Source organism: Harmonia axyridis, chromosome X, assembly GCF_914767665.1.
Source record: "Harmonia axyridis chromosome X, icHarAxyr1.1, whole genome shotgun sequence".
Taxonomy (NCBI): Eukaryota; Metazoa; Arthropoda; class Insecta; order Coleoptera; family Coccinellidae; genus Harmonia; species Harmonia axyridis.
In genome coordinates this window covers 4,045,071-4,061,781 of record NC_059508.1, presented here as the reverse complement: position 1 = coordinate 4,061,781, position 16,711 = coordinate 4,045,071, and the positions used below count along the sequence as shown (strand labels likewise).

The 16,711-nt window shown below is 31.3% G+C and overlaps 6 protein-coding genes across 12 annotated transcripts in view; 2 read left to right on the top strand and 4 right to left on the bottom strand.

Annotated features, from left to right (window-relative positions):
* Nucleotides 1–3,097, top strand: part of LOC123686127 — a 58,579-nt gene extending 55,482 nt beyond the window's left edge. The window contains exons 1-4 of one of the 2 annotated variants that reach the window (XM_045626116.1): nucleotides 2,238–2,457; nucleotides 2,519–2,700; nucleotides 2,752–2,862; nucleotides 2,922–3,097. In XM_045626116.1, the coding sequence (XP_045482072.1) occupies nucleotides 2,335–2,457; nucleotides 2,519–2,700; nucleotides 2,752–2,862; nucleotides 2,922–3,054 (549 nt within the window). In that variant the 5' untranslated portion in view covers nucleotides 2,238–2,334 and the 3' untranslated portion in view covers nucleotides 3,055–3,097. Of the gene's footprint in view, nucleotides 1–2,237; nucleotides 2,458–2,518; nucleotides 2,701–2,751; nucleotides 2,863–2,921 lie in introns of those variants that run through there. The other variant, XM_045626119.1, reaches the window with a different exon arrangement.
* Nucleotides 3,098–3,250: 153 nt separating this feature from the next.
* Nucleotides 3,251–5,106, bottom strand: LOC123686126 (NEDD8-conjugating enzyme UBE2F-like). Of its 4 annotated transcripts, XM_045626112.1 has the most exons (5): nucleotides 4,986–5,008; nucleotides 4,594–4,673; nucleotides 4,046–4,455; nucleotides 3,814–3,975; nucleotides 3,251–3,686 (listed from the first exon to the last, which is right to left on the bottom strand). In XM_045626112.1, exons 3-5 carry the CDS (start codon nucleotides 4,310–4,312, stop codon nucleotides 3,570–3,572), a joined length of 546 nt encoding a protein of 181 aa, XP_045482068.1. In that variant the 5' UTR covers nucleotides 4,313–4,455; nucleotides 4,594–4,673; nucleotides 4,986–5,008; the 3' UTR covers nucleotides 3,251–3,569. The 4 variants fall into 4 exon arrangements, with proteins under 4 accessions (XP_045482068.1, XP_045482071.1, XP_045482070.1 ...); XM_045626115.1 differs by lacking the exon at nucleotides 4,594–4,673 and having other exon boundaries at nucleotides 4,986–5,106; XM_045626114.1 differs by lacking the exon at nucleotides 4,986–5,008 and having other exon boundaries at nucleotides 4,594–4,915.
* Nucleotides 5,107–5,202: 96 nt separating this feature from the next.
* On the bottom strand, nucleotides 5,203–9,294 carry LOC123685900 (EF-hand calcium-binding domain-containing protein 1). Its single transcript, XM_045625760.1, has 5 exons — nucleotides 9,174–9,294; nucleotides 6,601–6,926; nucleotides 6,379–6,508; nucleotides 6,035–6,288; nucleotides 5,203–5,468 (listed from the first exon to the last, which is right to left on the bottom strand). The coding sequence occupies exons 2-5, from the start codon at nucleotides 6,819–6,821 to the stop codon at nucleotides 5,249–5,251; spliced, it is 825 nt and encodes a 274-aa protein (XP_045481716.1). The 5' UTR covers nucleotides 6,822–6,926; nucleotides 9,174–9,294; the 3' UTR covers nucleotides 5,203–5,248.
* A 1,179-nt stretch (nucleotides 9,295–10,473) lies between these two features.
* LOC123685899 (protein disulfide-isomerase A6 homolog) lies at nucleotides 10,474–12,462 on the bottom strand. Its single transcript, XM_045625759.1, has 8 exons — nucleotides 12,299–12,462; nucleotides 12,045–12,238; nucleotides 11,773–11,985; nucleotides 11,569–11,719; nucleotides 11,436–11,513; nucleotides 11,073–11,373; nucleotides 10,842–11,000; nucleotides 10,474–10,778 (listed from the first exon to the last, which is right to left on the bottom strand). Exons 1-8 carry the CDS (start codon nucleotides 12,321–12,323, stop codon nucleotides 10,619–10,621), a joined length of 1,281 nt encoding a protein of 426 aa, XP_045481715.1. The 5' UTR covers nucleotides 12,324–12,462; the 3' UTR covers nucleotides 10,474–10,618.
* A 140-nt stretch (nucleotides 12,463–12,602) lies between these two features.
* LOC123685902 lies at nucleotides 12,603–13,500 on the top strand. Of its 2 annotated transcripts, none has more exons than XM_045625765.1 (4): nucleotides 12,603–12,832; nucleotides 12,881–12,936; nucleotides 13,000–13,136; nucleotides 13,199–13,500. In XM_045625765.1, the coding sequence occupies exons 1-4, from the start codon at nucleotides 12,715–12,717 to the stop codon at nucleotides 13,248–13,250; spliced, it is 363 nt and encodes a 120-aa protein (XP_045481721.1). In that variant the 5' UTR covers nucleotides 12,603–12,714; the 3' UTR covers nucleotides 13,251–13,500. The 2 variants fall into 2 exon arrangements, with proteins under 2 accessions (XP_045481721.1, XP_045481720.1); XM_045625764.1 differs by having other exon boundaries at nucleotides 12,615–12,832; nucleotides 12,991–13,136.
* A 326-nt stretch (nucleotides 13,501–13,826) lies between these two features.
* LOC123685901 lies at nucleotides 13,827–14,927 on the bottom strand. Of its 2 annotated transcripts, none has more exons than XM_045625761.1 (2): nucleotides 14,287–14,927; nucleotides 13,827–14,217 (listed from the first exon to the last, which is right to left on the bottom strand). In XM_045625761.1, exons 1-2 carry the CDS (start codon nucleotides 14,385–14,387, stop codon nucleotides 13,890–13,892), a joined length of 429 nt encoding a protein of 142 aa, XP_045481717.1. In that variant the 5' UTR covers nucleotides 14,388–14,927; the 3' UTR covers nucleotides 13,827–13,889. The 2 variants fall into 2 exon arrangements, with proteins under 2 accessions (XP_045481717.1, XP_045481718.1); XM_045625762.1 differs by having other exon boundaries at nucleotides 13,827–14,214.
* Nucleotides 14,928–16,711: the final 1,784 nt, after the last annotated feature.

Below are 16,711 nucleotides of genomic sequence, written 5' to 3'. Positions count from 1 at the left end.
GGAACACCCAGTATAAAACAAGAACAACCGAATAAAAAATATATATTTCGAGTAATTTGGTTCAAATTTCGTTATCAAACCTCTTTTTCTAACATTATAGATATGAGTAAACAATGTCGTCAAAAAATTTTTTTTCGATTACCCCCCACTAGAAAAAAAAAAAGATATAGGTACGCCCTTGTGTATACTTTGTAACATAACCCTTCATCAGTCTAGTGTTGTGTAAGTGTAGGATTCATAATAATTTTCAAAAAATAAAATTTTTTCATTATACATATATTAATTTAATTATATTATTTGCTAAAAAATCTAAATATTTAATGAAAAGGTTGAGTTTTCTTATCTGAGGTAGACCTGCAGAAAATACGAGTATTGTAGATCCAAATAAAATAGGAGTGATCAAAAATAGCTCGACAATCAATAATCATACATACTACATATTTCAATTTCTATAAAAAGTCCAATTTTTGAAAGGCGCACTGAAGGTAGATAAAGAGTAAAAATTGAAAATAAATTTCCACAGTATTCGAGAGATACTAATTAGTTAGTATCTATCAAATCTATATTTACCTACACAGTAAGAATCAAAATATAATATTAGAATGCTAAAACGAAGAATTCTGATTCATGTATAAGGATTATAAAGTGACGAAAAGGTCCTGAAAAAATGCATCCTACAGGTTAGATCGCGATTAGAGAAAAAATGAGTTAGAGCGATAATTGCTTTCTAGTGAGAACCTTGTTATTGAGTTTTAAAAGCTTTTATGATAAACTAATTGGATCGAAATTAGAGAGCGCTTCTCACACAGGCGCTAAAGAGTGGGTTCCATGAAAGTAAATGAAAATGCCAAAGCGCCGTATTTGATCATATCTGACACACTTTTAGAATCAAAAGCATCTCCCTATTTGACTGAAACGTTATTAGATAATATAGTTATGGGCATAGATTGGAAATATTCCTACACAAAGGGCCTCTACTTCAAATAAATCAGGCCTAAAAAGCTTTCGGTGACAGTGGCGACATCTTTCATTTCACTCCTGTTTAACCAACCTTTTGTACAGAAATGTATGGTATGTACTGTAATTTGAATATTTCCCGAAATCCCTGAATCTTTGAATAACAGAATTTGAGCAGTACAGGAAGGAATAAAATGTGAAATGAAGAAAATGTTTGCCATATGTTTTGAATACAAATTGAAAATAAGTTGGGTTCCACATAAAAATCAATAATTCTTTATTACTCACTTCTTCAAAGTTTTAACTGTACGGCACCTCCACCAAATTATTTAAAGTACTAAATATACTAAAGGATTCTATCATGGAAAAATTATTCGAATATTTTTTTTTTGAAGGAATATTAAGGCTTATTTCATATTTATATTAATCAAAAATATTTATACGAAACCCTCAAACGAAGTAGGTACGTTATGATTTTGTGAATGATTAGAAACAATAATGTTCCTGGAAACTGAACTTCAGTTCAGATATTCTGGAACTGGAAATCAAATTTCACATTTAATTAATTCCCCTAATCTTGCAGACGTTGCAGTCCGCTTAAAAAAAGGAAATAATATAGAAAATTTCATCAATTAAAAGCTTAAAAAGGTTAATGCCTTATAGACCAAATGAAAAACCTAAAAAGAATGGGGATGAATTAAGTTATTCACAAATAAAAGATGAGAACATTAATGGAGACGAATACTTCCTTATAGTTCACATAGACAAAATAGTAGCGCATCCGCCAAAATTTTAATCGAGATATTTCTCCTATTTTCCCGTCTTTCCTAAGCTTTTGTTTGAGACAAGTCGGTTATCGTTTCAATGAGTGTTAGAGAAACCGGCCAATATAAACACTCAGAATCTTTCGACACAAATAGAACAACTTTATTAGAAAACATAAACAATATATACTTCATTAATTGCAGAAATTAATAGAAATAGGTAATTTTTCGGTGAACTATTCCATGAACAAGCAACATCTTTATGTGTTTTTTGTTTTTATTTCATTTAAAAAAAGGATTTTCGATTATTGTAAATGCATTGAATATTCTATACAACCTTCCGGAAAAAAAATGATTCCATTTATGTCGAAACAGTTAATATGATACTACTTTCAATGGATCACTTTTTCGAATTTTCTTTGTTTCCCGAAACAATTAGTAAATACCAATCTGTTGATTCAAAGAACGGTTGAAATATTTACATTATAATTAGACCCTTTTTCATAGTATGTTCACCATTTTATTACTCTCAAGTAGTAGTGAATGAACCATGTAATGAACTAGTGTTTGTGATTTTTCCAACTCCGGGATAATTTCAAATCTATTCAATAATATGATATATTGTAGAATGCTAAAAATGGTTTATGTTTTTTATACAATTTTCGTGACTGTTAAAATGGAAGATGAGGAGTTTATAAATACTATTGGTTTTCCTTTTGGTGGCCCTTTCATGGGAGTATGTTATTTTACAATGTGAATTTTCTATTCACATCAAATCAATTGGCGTATACTTTTAGTTGTTTGTGACATTAAGCATACCTTTGGGACTTAAGGAGGAGGATGTTTTTCTTGGATATAATATGGAAGCGAACTATGTTTTACCAGAAAATCAAACCTCATTTTCATATCCACCAATTCTTGGAGAGAGGAGTATTACAAGAAGTTCAGTTTATCAATTTCTTTCTAATAAGTTATCAAGGTGAATTTTTCTATATTAATTTCAGTTAATTACAAAAGATTTCTCTTGCAGATATGGCTTCCCAGGCTATGAATGCCTATTAAGACTCATTTGTGATACAGCAACTCATCCAATCAACTTAACAAATGGAGTTTTAGGCGACTTGCTCCATGTTATTCTCACGTAAATATAACAACTTTGCAACTTTTCGATAATAGAACAGCTATAAACTTTTTTTATAGACCATCCAGTTCCAATGAAACAGAAAGCCTTGAGGCATACTTAGAAGCAGAAAGACAAGGGATAGAAAACGAAAACTGCTTCATCTACGAGAAGAACTGTTCTTATAGCATCCTTGATTTTGTCACTACTTAGCAACAAAGCTGAATATGAAATTAAAATAAAGACTTCTTGCCACGTGAGTCTTTTTTAATAATCCTGATGACCTCTGCAACAAAAATGATGTCAAAAAAATCAAATTTGCACATTCAAAAATGACCTGAGAATATGAATTCACCATTCAAATTGAATAAGTATTCTTTTGTTATCCCTTCAATTAAAAATAACTAAACTCATTAAAACTAAATTTATTGTTTCATACATAGAACAGAAATCAAAAACGATTTTTGGAGTTTCAAGTCCATTTTCAAAATAATGAAAATTTTAAAAAACACTTATGATTTCCCAGTTAAATACAACAAACATGAAACATTTAGAAACATTGAAAAAAATTGATGAGGTGACTAATTCTTTCTCATGCAATTGAAAATCTAATGAGTATTTCACAAACAAATTCCAAACACATCTCATGACAGCTTTATATTGCATTCAAACATTTATCTATAGTGGAAAATATCAAGAATATAACTAGTGCATAAAAACCCATATAATTAGTTTTTGGCATACATCTTCACATATTGTTCAACCTTACTTTGAAAATCTAATTTAGAATTTTTATACATATCAGCAGCTTCACTATTAAGAGGGTCTTCAAAGTTGAGAAGATCCTAAAAAAGAAAACTGAAATTAGAGCATTGGTAAAGGAGTCTAGTCCAATTTTCTCAAATAAACCTCCCCCAGTCATTCAATTTGTTTGATACTAAAATAAAATGTGGAATAAAATAAACAACCTACCGTGAATAAGGCATATAAACCCCAAGCAACATCTTTCAACCTTCTGGTCGGTGACCATCCTAGTCCATCAACACTATGTTGTCGTAAAAGGGATAGACAAATTTCTCCAGTTTCAGATATGTTTGGATGCCACAATTTTGTTAAACATTTGACTCTTGGGGGCTAAAATTTCTTTTTTGATGAAAGTGGTCAATAAAAATTAACTTTCTAGAAAACATAAGTGAATACGTACAACCATATTGTACTCCTCTGTAACAAAAATATCAAACCTAAATATGCCATTCTCCCAGTATCCTTCTGTAGGTTTCAATATTAGCAAGAATTTACTCAAATCATTTTCATTTTCATATTCTACAGAACAATTTGGTGGGAGTAACTGAGCTAACTCTTGTGACTCTTTCACTAAAAGTTTGTCTCTGACTGAGATTCGACTATGAGCTTTGTTGGTCTCAACTTGTTGTTTTTTCAGACGCTGTGCTAGGGTTATCATTTTGCACATAAATGTTATCAAATACTCTTGAAATATTTGCTTCTATACATTATTACATTTAAACGTAACAACTAATTTGGAATTTAATATCAAAGACAAGTTCCCATTATAGAAATATGTATCTCTATTTTTCTGATACTTCCTATGGATTCCTGTAAATGAAAAACCAATTTTAAATCATTACATAATCGATAGATCCAGGAATTTTGTTGGAATATATAATAATAACATTACACAAAATAAATAACCTACTGTTAGACTTATTATTTATATGTTAATCTCAAACTAACCTTAATCGTTATCCTTTCCTTGACATAAAGTTGTTATGATCAATGTCACCAACATACTAGATTGAAAATTGCTCTTTTCTCTGTGTCAGTATCCCCAAATAAAAAAAAATGTACTTCGAACCCATAAAGATGATTAGATAATGAAAATGATTCAATATTGGAATGAAATACAAAATACTAGCATCATCCAATTCAAAAATTACGATTGGTCTGCTCCAGACCTCAGCAGATCACGAATTTCGAATTGTCTAAGAAAAATGTAATTGGATCATACGGTTTTTTTTTTCGCAAAGCGAATATTAATGTGGTTGTAATAATTCTGATAAGAAATAAATGAATATTCAACCAAAAAATACTAAAATTCATGTTAGAAAGAGTCAAATATACAAAACCTTTCAGGACCAATTGCAATTGCACCACACCTTTCGAATGGCTATCGAATACATGAGAAAAAATGATTGATTATCCGTGAACTCTTTATATATCAACAACCTCAGTGTATCTATATTTCAGATAATCATTTCTTACATATGGAGCCAAAATTCAATTTGAAATTACTATCTACCCAAAATTCTAATAAGCATGATAGTTTGTAAAAAAAACTACAAATAACAGAAGAATTATTTATTTTAATTATAATATATTCAGCAAAATCTCACTTCAGCGTAGATAGAAATGTTTCTTTTGCTCTATCTGATGGTAAACATGTACCAAATGCTTGTAACAAAAGTGGTTCTTCTTCTATGGTTAATTTGTAATCTTCCAAAGAAACTTTGCTGTCCTTATCTTTATCAAATTTTTTCATTATAATATCTACAAGATCTTTAACGCTTTCTTCAGGATCTTCTTCTTGAGGATGTTTGATTAGGCAATTTCTGGAAAAAAACCTATTGTTAACTCATTAATTCAAGGTGTTTTTCACACACGCATTCTGGAATTGGTGAAAGACAATTGTATCAGTCGTACAGTGCATTCAAAATCTGTTAAGATGTGGAGGAAGATTTGCTAAAGCCGAATATTTAAGGTTGCTGAAGACATGCTAGAAAGACCATTTTGACACCGCATTAATTTAATTATGATGAGGCTTTATGCGTTATGGTTTATGACGCCTTCCGACAGAGCCAAAACCAAAAAGCATTCGTCACAGTCGATCACAAGAACACAACAATTTTTTTGGAGCAACCAACCCGGCTTTTTTCTCTTGTTAAGTTTCTATTTAAGTCAGTAGAAGATATAAAAAATAATTTGATTATCGGGAAAGATTTGAAAAAGTTTTGCTGATTGTATTTCAGAATTTGAAACCCTTCCAGGAAATTTGGATTATTAAAGGTAGTAGGAATTTTGATGTCGACTCACTACTTGTTTGATTCCTTTACACCTGTGAGAAAAAATGTGTGTGTGTTTTTATTGCTCCAAGTTTTATGAAAGTTGCGTAGCTTACTTCATCAATTGAAACATCTCTTCTTTCGTAATGTAACCATCAGCATTGATATCATAAACCTCGAAACAAAATTCAATCTGAGCATGTATGGAACCTCTTAGAAAAAGATCTAGACCATGAAACCATGATTCCAAACTTATAAGATTGCTGTTGCTCTTATCCCACACACAAAAAATTCTGTCCATCAGCATATTTTCCGTCACAATATCGAACGTATTGTGTAAAACTTCCCTGAAGATGGTCCTGTCAATACCCTTGAAAAATATTCATGTAAAACATTTAGAATTTCATGAGGAAAAATATGAACTAGATTCGAAAAAATTATTTATTTTATTATACTATACCTCTTGAATAGCATTAGGTTTTCCGATAACAGCTGATGTCTGACTGGGGTTGATTTTCCCTTGCTGGGGTTTCCTTCTATTTAGCGCAACGAGTTTTTTGAAAATTTTATACAAAACTTCAATTTCCGGTCTGCAAAAGAGAAAATTATTTTCGAATTATTCTTACTAGATATATGGAATAATTTCTGTTGATTAGGGATAAACGGGAAATTAGATGGTTACCTCGAAAAAGACGTTTCTTTTTTGATAGCTTCGGTAATTTTCGGCAAGCACTTGAAGGCATTTTCTTTGTCGGACATTTTTTTTCTTCGGCTTTTCGTTTTTGGCGGCGTAGTTTCGATAGAACTTCTCTTCCTCGTGGCAGCAAGAAAGCGTGAGACTCCCTTCATGACAAGAATTCCACCGCGCATGCTAATCGAACCTTGTGGATTTTCCTCAGACATTATGAAAAAGTATATAATGATTTATTGTTGTTTTATATCCTCTATCATGCTCTTGAAGACACTTTATAAATGGCTCTATTAGGCTGGCCAGAATCGATAACAATTCTAGAAGATATATAGAAGGCAGATTAATAGAGTAGCATGAGAATTTAAATTAAGAAGATGCAGGGCAGGCATCACCATAAACTGCTTTTATTTGGAAAATTTATAATGAAATGTATTAGATCTATTATTATTTAGAAGAAGAGAATTGGTAATGAACATTTATTTGCGTTTTGGGTTGGGAAGAACCAGCAAAATTGATTTATCATAATTCTAGAGCTAATCAATTATTGGATGTTTGTACGAAGTTTATTCAATAAGGCAGCGATTTTTTTTTTGATTAAACACTACCCAAACCTATTTGGGTAGTGTTACTGTTACTACCTATAGTAACAGTAACTGTATACTGTTATAATACGTTTAGTAACAGTAAAAATTTAGGGAAGGAAGAAAAGGTTATTATTGAAAATAATTTACCAAAAATTGCAGTGCGTCCGCTAAAATTTTTCTGGTAATTCAAAGAATCATTTTGGTCGAAAATTTTCAAAAATGAATACTTAGATATACAGGGATAGAACTATTTTTAGAGGGGCACTACAGGGATATCGAAAACCGTTTGAAATACAGGATGACTTAAATTACAAAAAGTTGTTCCCAAGATTTCTCGAAAAAACTGAAAATCCAAATTTTTTTTTCTGTATAACTCATTTGTTTTTAGAGATTACTTCACGAAATTGGGTTTATATAGCCATTATCCAATATAGAAATTCTAATGGTGCGTCAGATTTTTTTCTGTTTTCCATTGTTTCAGAGACGCGATAGTCAATTTTTTTTTCTTATAAACGCCATATTGGTTTTTCTCATGAGGTGATAAAGAAAAAAAATTACGAATTCAACAATGTATCACACTCTACAAAAGTATCGAGTCTAGGTACGCAAATTTAAAGAGTTGTTATGTGAAATCATCACTTGACTATCGCTTCTCTGATACAATGGAAAACAGAAAAAAACTGAAGACACCATTAGTATCAGATTGAGTGTGATTATTGGATAATGGCTATAAACCAAATTTCGTGAAGTTATCTCCAAAAACAAATGAGTTATACAGAAAAAAAATCTCGATTTCAGTTTTTTCGAGAAATCTCAGGAACAATGGAGATTTTTCGGATCTGTTCACACCAACACACTCATCCATAAATAACGCCCTTTTTTTGTGATTTAAGCCACCCTATCTTTCTAACAGTTTTAGATATATTTGTAGTGGCCCTCAAAATAGTTCTAATAAAACCCTGTATAGTGCCATAGTGATCAGATTTTGAAACTTTATTTTCATTTTCTCTATTTATTGTTGACTTCTCTCGCATTTTATCTAATACATTTATCCAAGATACAATCAAATATAGAATTATATTTAATTGGCTACTCCACACACTGCGATTAATTCGCTGCCGATATAATGAACATATTATATCGGTTTTCATCAAAATAACTACTTATATCTCTATCATATCCTAGTCCAAAAATCAAATAAGTGTAACTATTACGAAAGGCAAATTTCCAATTAAGCGCTCAATAATAACTTTGATTGGAGTGTCTTCTGGTGTTATTATTGGTTGCAGTTTGCCAAGCAGGCGTCTTTAAAAATAGTTTACTTATCTTATAAAATTCAGAAAATCGAATAGTTTCTCTATTCGGATAATCTTTCAAAAACTTGTATGCAAGAGTGTACGTATAAATTCGATAAAGCCCGAAGGCCTAGAAATAGCACTATCAAAAAACTTCTAATTCCTTGAATTGATTAAATAATCGTGTTCCGGTTCTATCAGAATTATCCAGGTCGTCAAATTAATTGAGTTATACCTGACACCACCTTATACCTATTTCAAAGGGGAGCTTAATTTTTTTATTTTTACGCTATATATTGATCGGTATTTTTCAGGTTCCGTATTGTATCCATCAGAAACAGTCGAAGATTTGTGAATATTGATTGTACACCTTACAGAATAATGTTAAGAATTAGTCAACCTGAAAAAATCGATTTCAAACATACATATAAAGACTTTCTTCCTTATAAAAACTGCTCTCAAAATTATTCAAAGAAATTAATTCAAATTTCAGTTTTTAGCTGCATAAAAACGATATTAAAATGACATACGTGTCAACCTTATGCAAAAAATCTGCTCTGATTGCCGTAGAACACGTATGAACCATTTTTTTAGAGGGAAGGGCAAAGCTTGCACGCGAGCCCTACACGCAAAATACATAGGTAACTAGGTGAAATCATATCGAACAATATAAACTAACACATACCTGATCGAACAGAGTACACAAATGTATATACTTCTTTTTGTTATTCTACAATTTCAGACAAGATATATTGTTGCCTAGTTACGTTTGTAAGTTTATTCAATATATTATGAATGTTTTACATATCAATTTAAAAACGAAGGCTACACTGTTCGTAGGCTAGATGAAAAACATAGAAAAAACTTTTAATGATCTGAAAAAAATTGAGATTTAAATTAAAGTACTGAGTGAGAATTAATAATAACAAAAATGAATTCAATCCTTTTTAAAATCTATGCCGAAATAAATATTAGCACTTCTTTTCTTCTAAAATATTGAACTATCATAATAATAATCTATTGATCCTTTTAGACAAAACAAGCTATGTATAGGACAAGTCAGAAATGCAGAAATAATAACAATTCAGACATTTTCTAAACTATCATTATAGTACTCATCAACACTATAAAAACACTTCTTTAGAAGTAAAGACTTAACAACTTTCTTAAATTTAATTAAATTGAGCGACTTAATGTTACTAGGTAGATGGTTAAATATCTTAATACACTGATACTTAGGTGACATTTCAAATTTTGATGTCTTATGTTTGGGAATTGACAATATTTTCTTATTCCTAGTGTTATGGGAATGAAAGCTTGACAATTTCACAAGACTATCCTCATTTTCCTTAGCAAAAGCCAGGATCGTGGAGATACGTTGAATATCATACGCAAAATAAGTATATATATATATATATATATATATAATTATAAAATGAGTAAGTATATTCTTCTAAAACTATAATGTCACATTCAGTTAATGTTTTTTGGGATATGTATTATCCAAAAATCTATCAGGGCTTTTTGCCAGAAATATGAAAGGCTGGATAAAATTTCATACAGAATAGTTCACTGAGATTCAAAGTTTGAGAAACCCATCCATGCGTTATGAAAGCTTCAAAACACAGAGGAGGTTGGAAAACCTATCGGCATGATATTTGGTAAAAGATATTCTTTCATTAATTGATCTTCCTAGTTTGAAAATCAGACCCATATACATTTTCAGAAAATTAAAATTCAAGAAATTGAGTAACTACATGAATAATATGCAGTATGAAATTTGTAAACACAAAGTAATAACAGTACTTTGAAAATAATATTACTGATTCAAAATCCATGGTATCTTTATTGTTGGATTGTTTCAATAATTTCTAAAATATAGTAGGAAATACTGAGGACTAAATTAACCAACCTTCATTCAAAATAATGAAGTAAAGAGTATTTTCCTTCAATGCAGGTATATTTTTGAATAATCATTCAAAGAGTAAAAACTTATCTATTCTTTATTACATTTTATTAGGAAGATCTCATTAATTAAATACATTTTGTACAAAACTTACATTAAATAGAAACATTTTTCAGTTAGGTAGAAACAGAATTCAAAAAACATTTATTATGAAAATTTAAGTCTTACAATTCTTCTTTATCGTTCAAGTCGACATCTGAGAGATCAATATCCTCTTCAGGTGGTAATTCACCATCTTTACCATCCCAAACTGCTACTTCCAAAATTTTGGGTAATTTTCCACCCCTAATCGAAGCTGTATTTCCTCTACCATATGAGAGATCCCTGTAGTCAATATAAAAAAAAATGTATGGCATTTGTATCACTTTTAAGGGCCAATAAACTCACCTGAGGAATTCATTGATTCCGGTTTCAGAGAATGATCCTCTCAAAATGGAATAAATTAGTTTTTTAGAGTTCATAACTGCCATTGCGGGATAACCAAACCCACCAATATCAAGAGCAGATTCAAGTTCAGATTGAGCACCTGCTTCAGTCCACAACCATCTGTGGAAAAGAATTGTATTCAATAATTTCATCACTAATAAATATTTACTTCGTAATTACTCTAACACTTACCCCCACATCTTCTGTTTGTATCTCTCACCAATTTTAGCCAAAGTTTGGAGATACTGGTTCCTACATTCAGATTGACAATCTAAGATATGTGGGAGGACCGAAATGACACAGAGAGGTTTATCACAATGTTCTTTGAAAGATTTCTCATCAACTATCTGTACTACTTCTGGTGGAGGTACATTTTGTGCTAATTTATCTAGTGCCCAAGTAACAATGTCACTGGAAGTTCTACCTCCATCATATTCTTCAACTGAACTAGCTGATTTTTTACCAGTATTGAAGAATTTGATTGTAGGATAACCTAAATGCAACAAAAAAATTGTTAAATTTTTTTGCAATTAAAAATTTTTTCATAATCACTACCTTTTACTCCATATTGAGCAGCTTTAGCTTGATGTACGGTAGCATCAAGGGCTCCCAGTTTGACTTTACCTTTCAGCTCTAAAAATAAAATTTGTGAGAAGATGAAAATTTGAATTTATGGAATTTAATTTACCAGTTGCTGCCTTAGCCCAATGGGGCGCTAAGTTTTTACAATGACCACACCATGGAGCAAAGAATTCTACAAGCCACATATCTTCAGATTGGAGTACTAACTTATCGAAGTTGCTGTCAGTAAGCTCGATGACATCATCAGATTTTGATTCCTGTAAAAAAATGTACATAAATATTTTTCATTTATATATTCTATAATTTTTACCTTATTTGAACCAGAAGATCCACCTTTTACTTTAGATTTGATAGCAGACAATGCAGCATCAATCAGTCCTTGAGCAGTTCGCTGGCCATTAAATTCTTCAGGACTGTACTTGTTGGTACTGAATATTTTAACTGTTGGGAATCCTCGTACATTGAATCTACCACCTAGACTTTTGTGCTCATCAGCATTTACAGCACCTACTTTTACTACTCCCTATAAATATAAGCATTAGTAATCGCCTATGTGCCATATAGGTTTCTTATAAGAAATACCTTCAATCGAGTAGCTGCTTTTTGATATTCTGGAGCAAATGACTGACAATGGCCACACCAAGGTGCAAAGAATTCAACTATCCATATTTCATCGCCTTTAGTAACTAATTTGTCAAAATTTGATTCTGTTAACTCAATAACATCCGAGCTTGGGCTATATAAGGCAAAGCAATTTGCCGAAAATAATGTAAGTCCTACAATAAAAAAATGAAACTCATAATTTAGAAATTAATTAAATTTAGGTTTCTCCTCACCTAATAATATTTTTAACACAGCCATTTCGACGTGATACGTGAAATTATACTTAGAATTAACACGTAAACACTTCAGCCGGAATTCTATCACAAAATCTTTTTATCACCAGACTACAGAATGTCAGGCGTATCACAGCGTTCACAGAGAATTCTTCAGTTGCTTATGGAATTATATTTAAAAATCGAAACGTTTTGCTTTTTCATTGGTCGACGTCGCCTCCAAAATCGCCCACGAACCAATCATCAAATTTACACTGTCACGCCAATTACATGCATAGCATTTATTGAAACGTGGGCTAACATTTTCTTTTTCTCAGTTTGACGTTTGACATCAGTAATATGTTTGGGGTTGTATCAAAACAATATTATTCAAGGTCAAGGCGTTTCAAAACAAGTTGACAAATTGAAGAGGAAAAATGCCGAAACGAGCTCGTCAGTCTGATGAAGCAGAAACCGCTGAACGAGCTATTAAGAAGCAAATTTCATCGCAAAGCGGTGGAATCAAAATACGTGAAATAAAATCTCATTCTTCAGGTATGATGGCAAAAATTTCAGAGCACTGTTAAATTGTTTTGCTTGCAGAGAAAACAATAAATCAACTCTTCGATGCAGCATCTAAGAGTTCCTCTCAAACTAAGGTAAAACCTGAATACCTTGCATTTTTTCTAATAAGAATATTTTTCAAATTCTAGGTCTCTAAGCCAAATCAATGTTCATGTCCTACTGATGAACATCCTTTGGTGAGATGTTATTTCTGCGATAAAATGATCTGTTCTAATTGCTTGAGACCTTGTGATATCTGCAGGGAAATTTTTTGTGAAAACTGCTCCTTCTTGATGTAAGTCGAGGTTTATTGTATTTTTATATGTTTATGAAATAACAAGTATGCATATTTTTTAGGTATGATGAGCAGTATGACTGTGTCTGCTATTCTTGTATGAATAATAAGTGAATGCAGCATTATACATCACATGAATATTTGTGTCCTGTAGGAAGACCTGCTTGATATTATTCGTTGTAGGAAATGAGCTTTTTAAGTTGATTTTAATAATTGTCGCTAATGATCTGAAATATTTCATGGAGTAGCTACGTTAGAAACCAAAAATGTCTAGTTGAATTTTTTTTAGTTATATTTTATTTTTCATTAAGTAGTTTGTTGTATAATTGTTTGTGGAAGATGATCAATAAAGACATCACAATCATTAAGTTCATTTGAATGACATTTGAAAATTGAGGCATGAAAAGTAATGTATAGCTTCAACATAATTGTTAATTGCTAAAAATATTCAGATACTTCCTTTTGAAAATATTCTCCAAACTTTATGCTCACAAAACCCAAATTCTCAAGAAAAAATATCTTATTGAAATTAAATGTATATCAAAGAATAATTATCATACAATATATTTCTATACATAGTTTTTATTGATTTAATATTACCATAGTATAAAGAATTCCTTATACTATGATATTAGTATAGCACTTGCTATTACAGCAAGAGGGCAGAGGATCTCAAAATAACTAGTGGAAAAACATTCAAGATTTATTCAGTAACTTCTGTGTCCGTAAAGTATGGAACAAATTCATTTTTAGCTAAACAGACCATTTTAAGAAATAATCCTGAAACTTGTGTATGGTTTCTTGAGTAATATTGTTTATTTCTGTTTGAATTCTCTCTTTAAATTCTTCAATATTTGCTGGTTTCGTTTTATAAACAACATTCTTCAGATGGGCCCATATAAAATAATCCAAAGGATTGAAATCTGGTGACCTCGCTGGCCATTCAGTAGGTTCACGTCTACCAATCCACATATTCGGAAAAATTCCATCTAGGTACCTCCTAACATCTGCAGCATAATGTGAAGGTGCACAATCCTGTTGAAACCATAAACTTTCATCAAAACCTCCAGGATTACGTCTGCTGGGAAACAAATTACGTAAAGTAGGGTCCGATGATTCGATTTCTTACAATTCCAGCCCATACATGTACCTTTTGGGGGTATTGTGTATGATGCTCACGCATCCAGTGGGGGCCTCATCAAAAAAAATTATGTTTTGTATCAAGTGGGGGTCTCGGTGACATTTATCCATAATTTCTTCGCAAAATTGGATTCTTCTATCGGAATCATCTTCGTTTAATTCTTGCAACAGTTTGATTTTATAAGTATGCCATTTTTCAAACGTCAATAGTTTGTTTTGTTTACCGTTGTTTTGCTAACACCCACAGATAACACCGATCGATATCGCGACTAACTACGCACAGAAGCGTGCGCATCTTCTTCAAAACTCGGTAAAACATCTAATGCTGTATCAGCATTTGCAGAGGGAAGACCTGAATTGCGTACATTTTCAACCGTACCAGTTTCTCTAAATTTCTTTTCGATCTTACTGACTGTTGAACGCCCTTATGGACATTTATTATTAATCAAATTGCACACTTCCATCTGAGTTCGCGATCTGTCTCCATACCCAATCATCATAAGTATTTCAATTTTTTGTTTTACACTTAGTAACTCCATTTCTACTTCGAATTAAATCTAAGCAATAATTAAAACATCCACGAATACCAAAAATATTGAAGCACTAAACTGTCATTGAACACCAATAATTACTAAACAAATAATGACAATTCACAAAAATCTAGACGACTATGTTTTTTTCAAATTGATAAGAAATAATTTCTTCCATATTCTGTCTGCTAGACCACAAGTACTAAACATGTTTGGAAACAGCTCATTTTATTAATCTAAAAATGTAACAAACTACAGGATGTTACATTCAAACCAATTGCCGCTAGACAATAAGTATTTTTGATAATATTGTTAATTTAACTAAAAAAGAATGTTACGCGTTACTTTATGAGCACACACAAAATTATTGTATTTTTGTCCATTTTGTACCAATTGGAATCAACATGTGATACATTTTTGGAATCAGAGTAATCGGAAAATTGAGACAAAATGGGGATGTTCCATTAAAAAAAAAATGACGGTGACGTCATTACTCGAAAGTAATTCACCCTGCATATTAGATTATTATTTTAAAATACGGTAAATTAAAATAAAAAATCGACGTGTTTCAGGATTATTTCTTGAAATGGTCTGTTTAGCTAAAAATGAATTTGTTCCATACTCTATGGACACAGTGTATGTATATTATACAGGCTGTTCCTGAATTGGCGATATGAACGAAAATGGCAGATTTCTCGCATCATTTTAAATAAAAAATGCCCATAAACATTGATCCGCAAACGCTTTGGTTTCAAGATACAGGGGTATTGAAGTTCTAGTCATTTTAAAATTCTTTTTCTCATAGCACAAGAAATTTGACTTAAATTTGGCATAGATATTCTGAATTTTCATCATGTGATATGCTAATTTTGAATGCAAATTTAGAGGTAGTTATTTTTTCTGGAACAGTGTCTCTTTTCTTTCCTCAAGAACTTTTTTTTCTGCTGGACCACTTGTTGGTAGTTCAGAAAAATGCAAAAAGAAATAATACACTTTTTGATTACGTGTAGTTTTGACGTATTTCTGCTACATATAAAGACAAAAACTTCTAACAATTCTCTAGTAATCCCTAGGAAAATCCAAATTATCATAAAAATTCAAATAGTATAAGTATACAGTGATGAATTAATAATTATAAGTTTTAGCAGTTTATTCACTCAATTTGTATCGAGGAAAAAAGTAGGACTATACAAGCTGTGGCGTAACTACAGTTGACTCATAGGGAGGTAAATCCAACTTTGAAAAAGTGAATTCTTTAAAGTTCTTAAAAAACATTTTTTTCCAAAATTGACTCACAATTTTTTCTTATTCCTGTTATTCAAGGAATAAAGCGTTTGGGGGCCCATGTTTATAGGACTTTTTTCCTTAAAATTATCCGAGAAATCTCTCATTTAGGAACACCCGTATAATTTTTATTTCGGAAGAGTTATACAGGGTTATTAAAAAAATCTGGATCTGCATGATGTTTTATCAAAATTTGCCGGCAGAATTGAATTTCGTTGAGGTGAATAATTATGCGAGTAATATTTTCGCACGTAAAGAATTGCCATTGTTCACTAAGTAATGCAATATCGAAGATTTCTTAACAGAATTGACAAACTTGATTTTGTCAGAAACGTACCCATTTGGATAAAACAGCCATATCGTTTTTCTTTGAATAACAAATGACTTGTGTGATACCTCTTTGAAATCACTATGAAATAGACAATTTATTGGTGTAATGTGCAGCAGTAGCTCGGTACATTTTTTTTCCACTACGATGGACTAAACTTCATGAACAAAATAATCCACTACCAAAATTTCCAATAAAAATAATTCTCATAGCCTCCCTTTAAAATGTTCGGAGGATGTTTTAAATGTAAACTATAAAATCATTCTTCAGCAATATTTCACTGAAAAAATTAA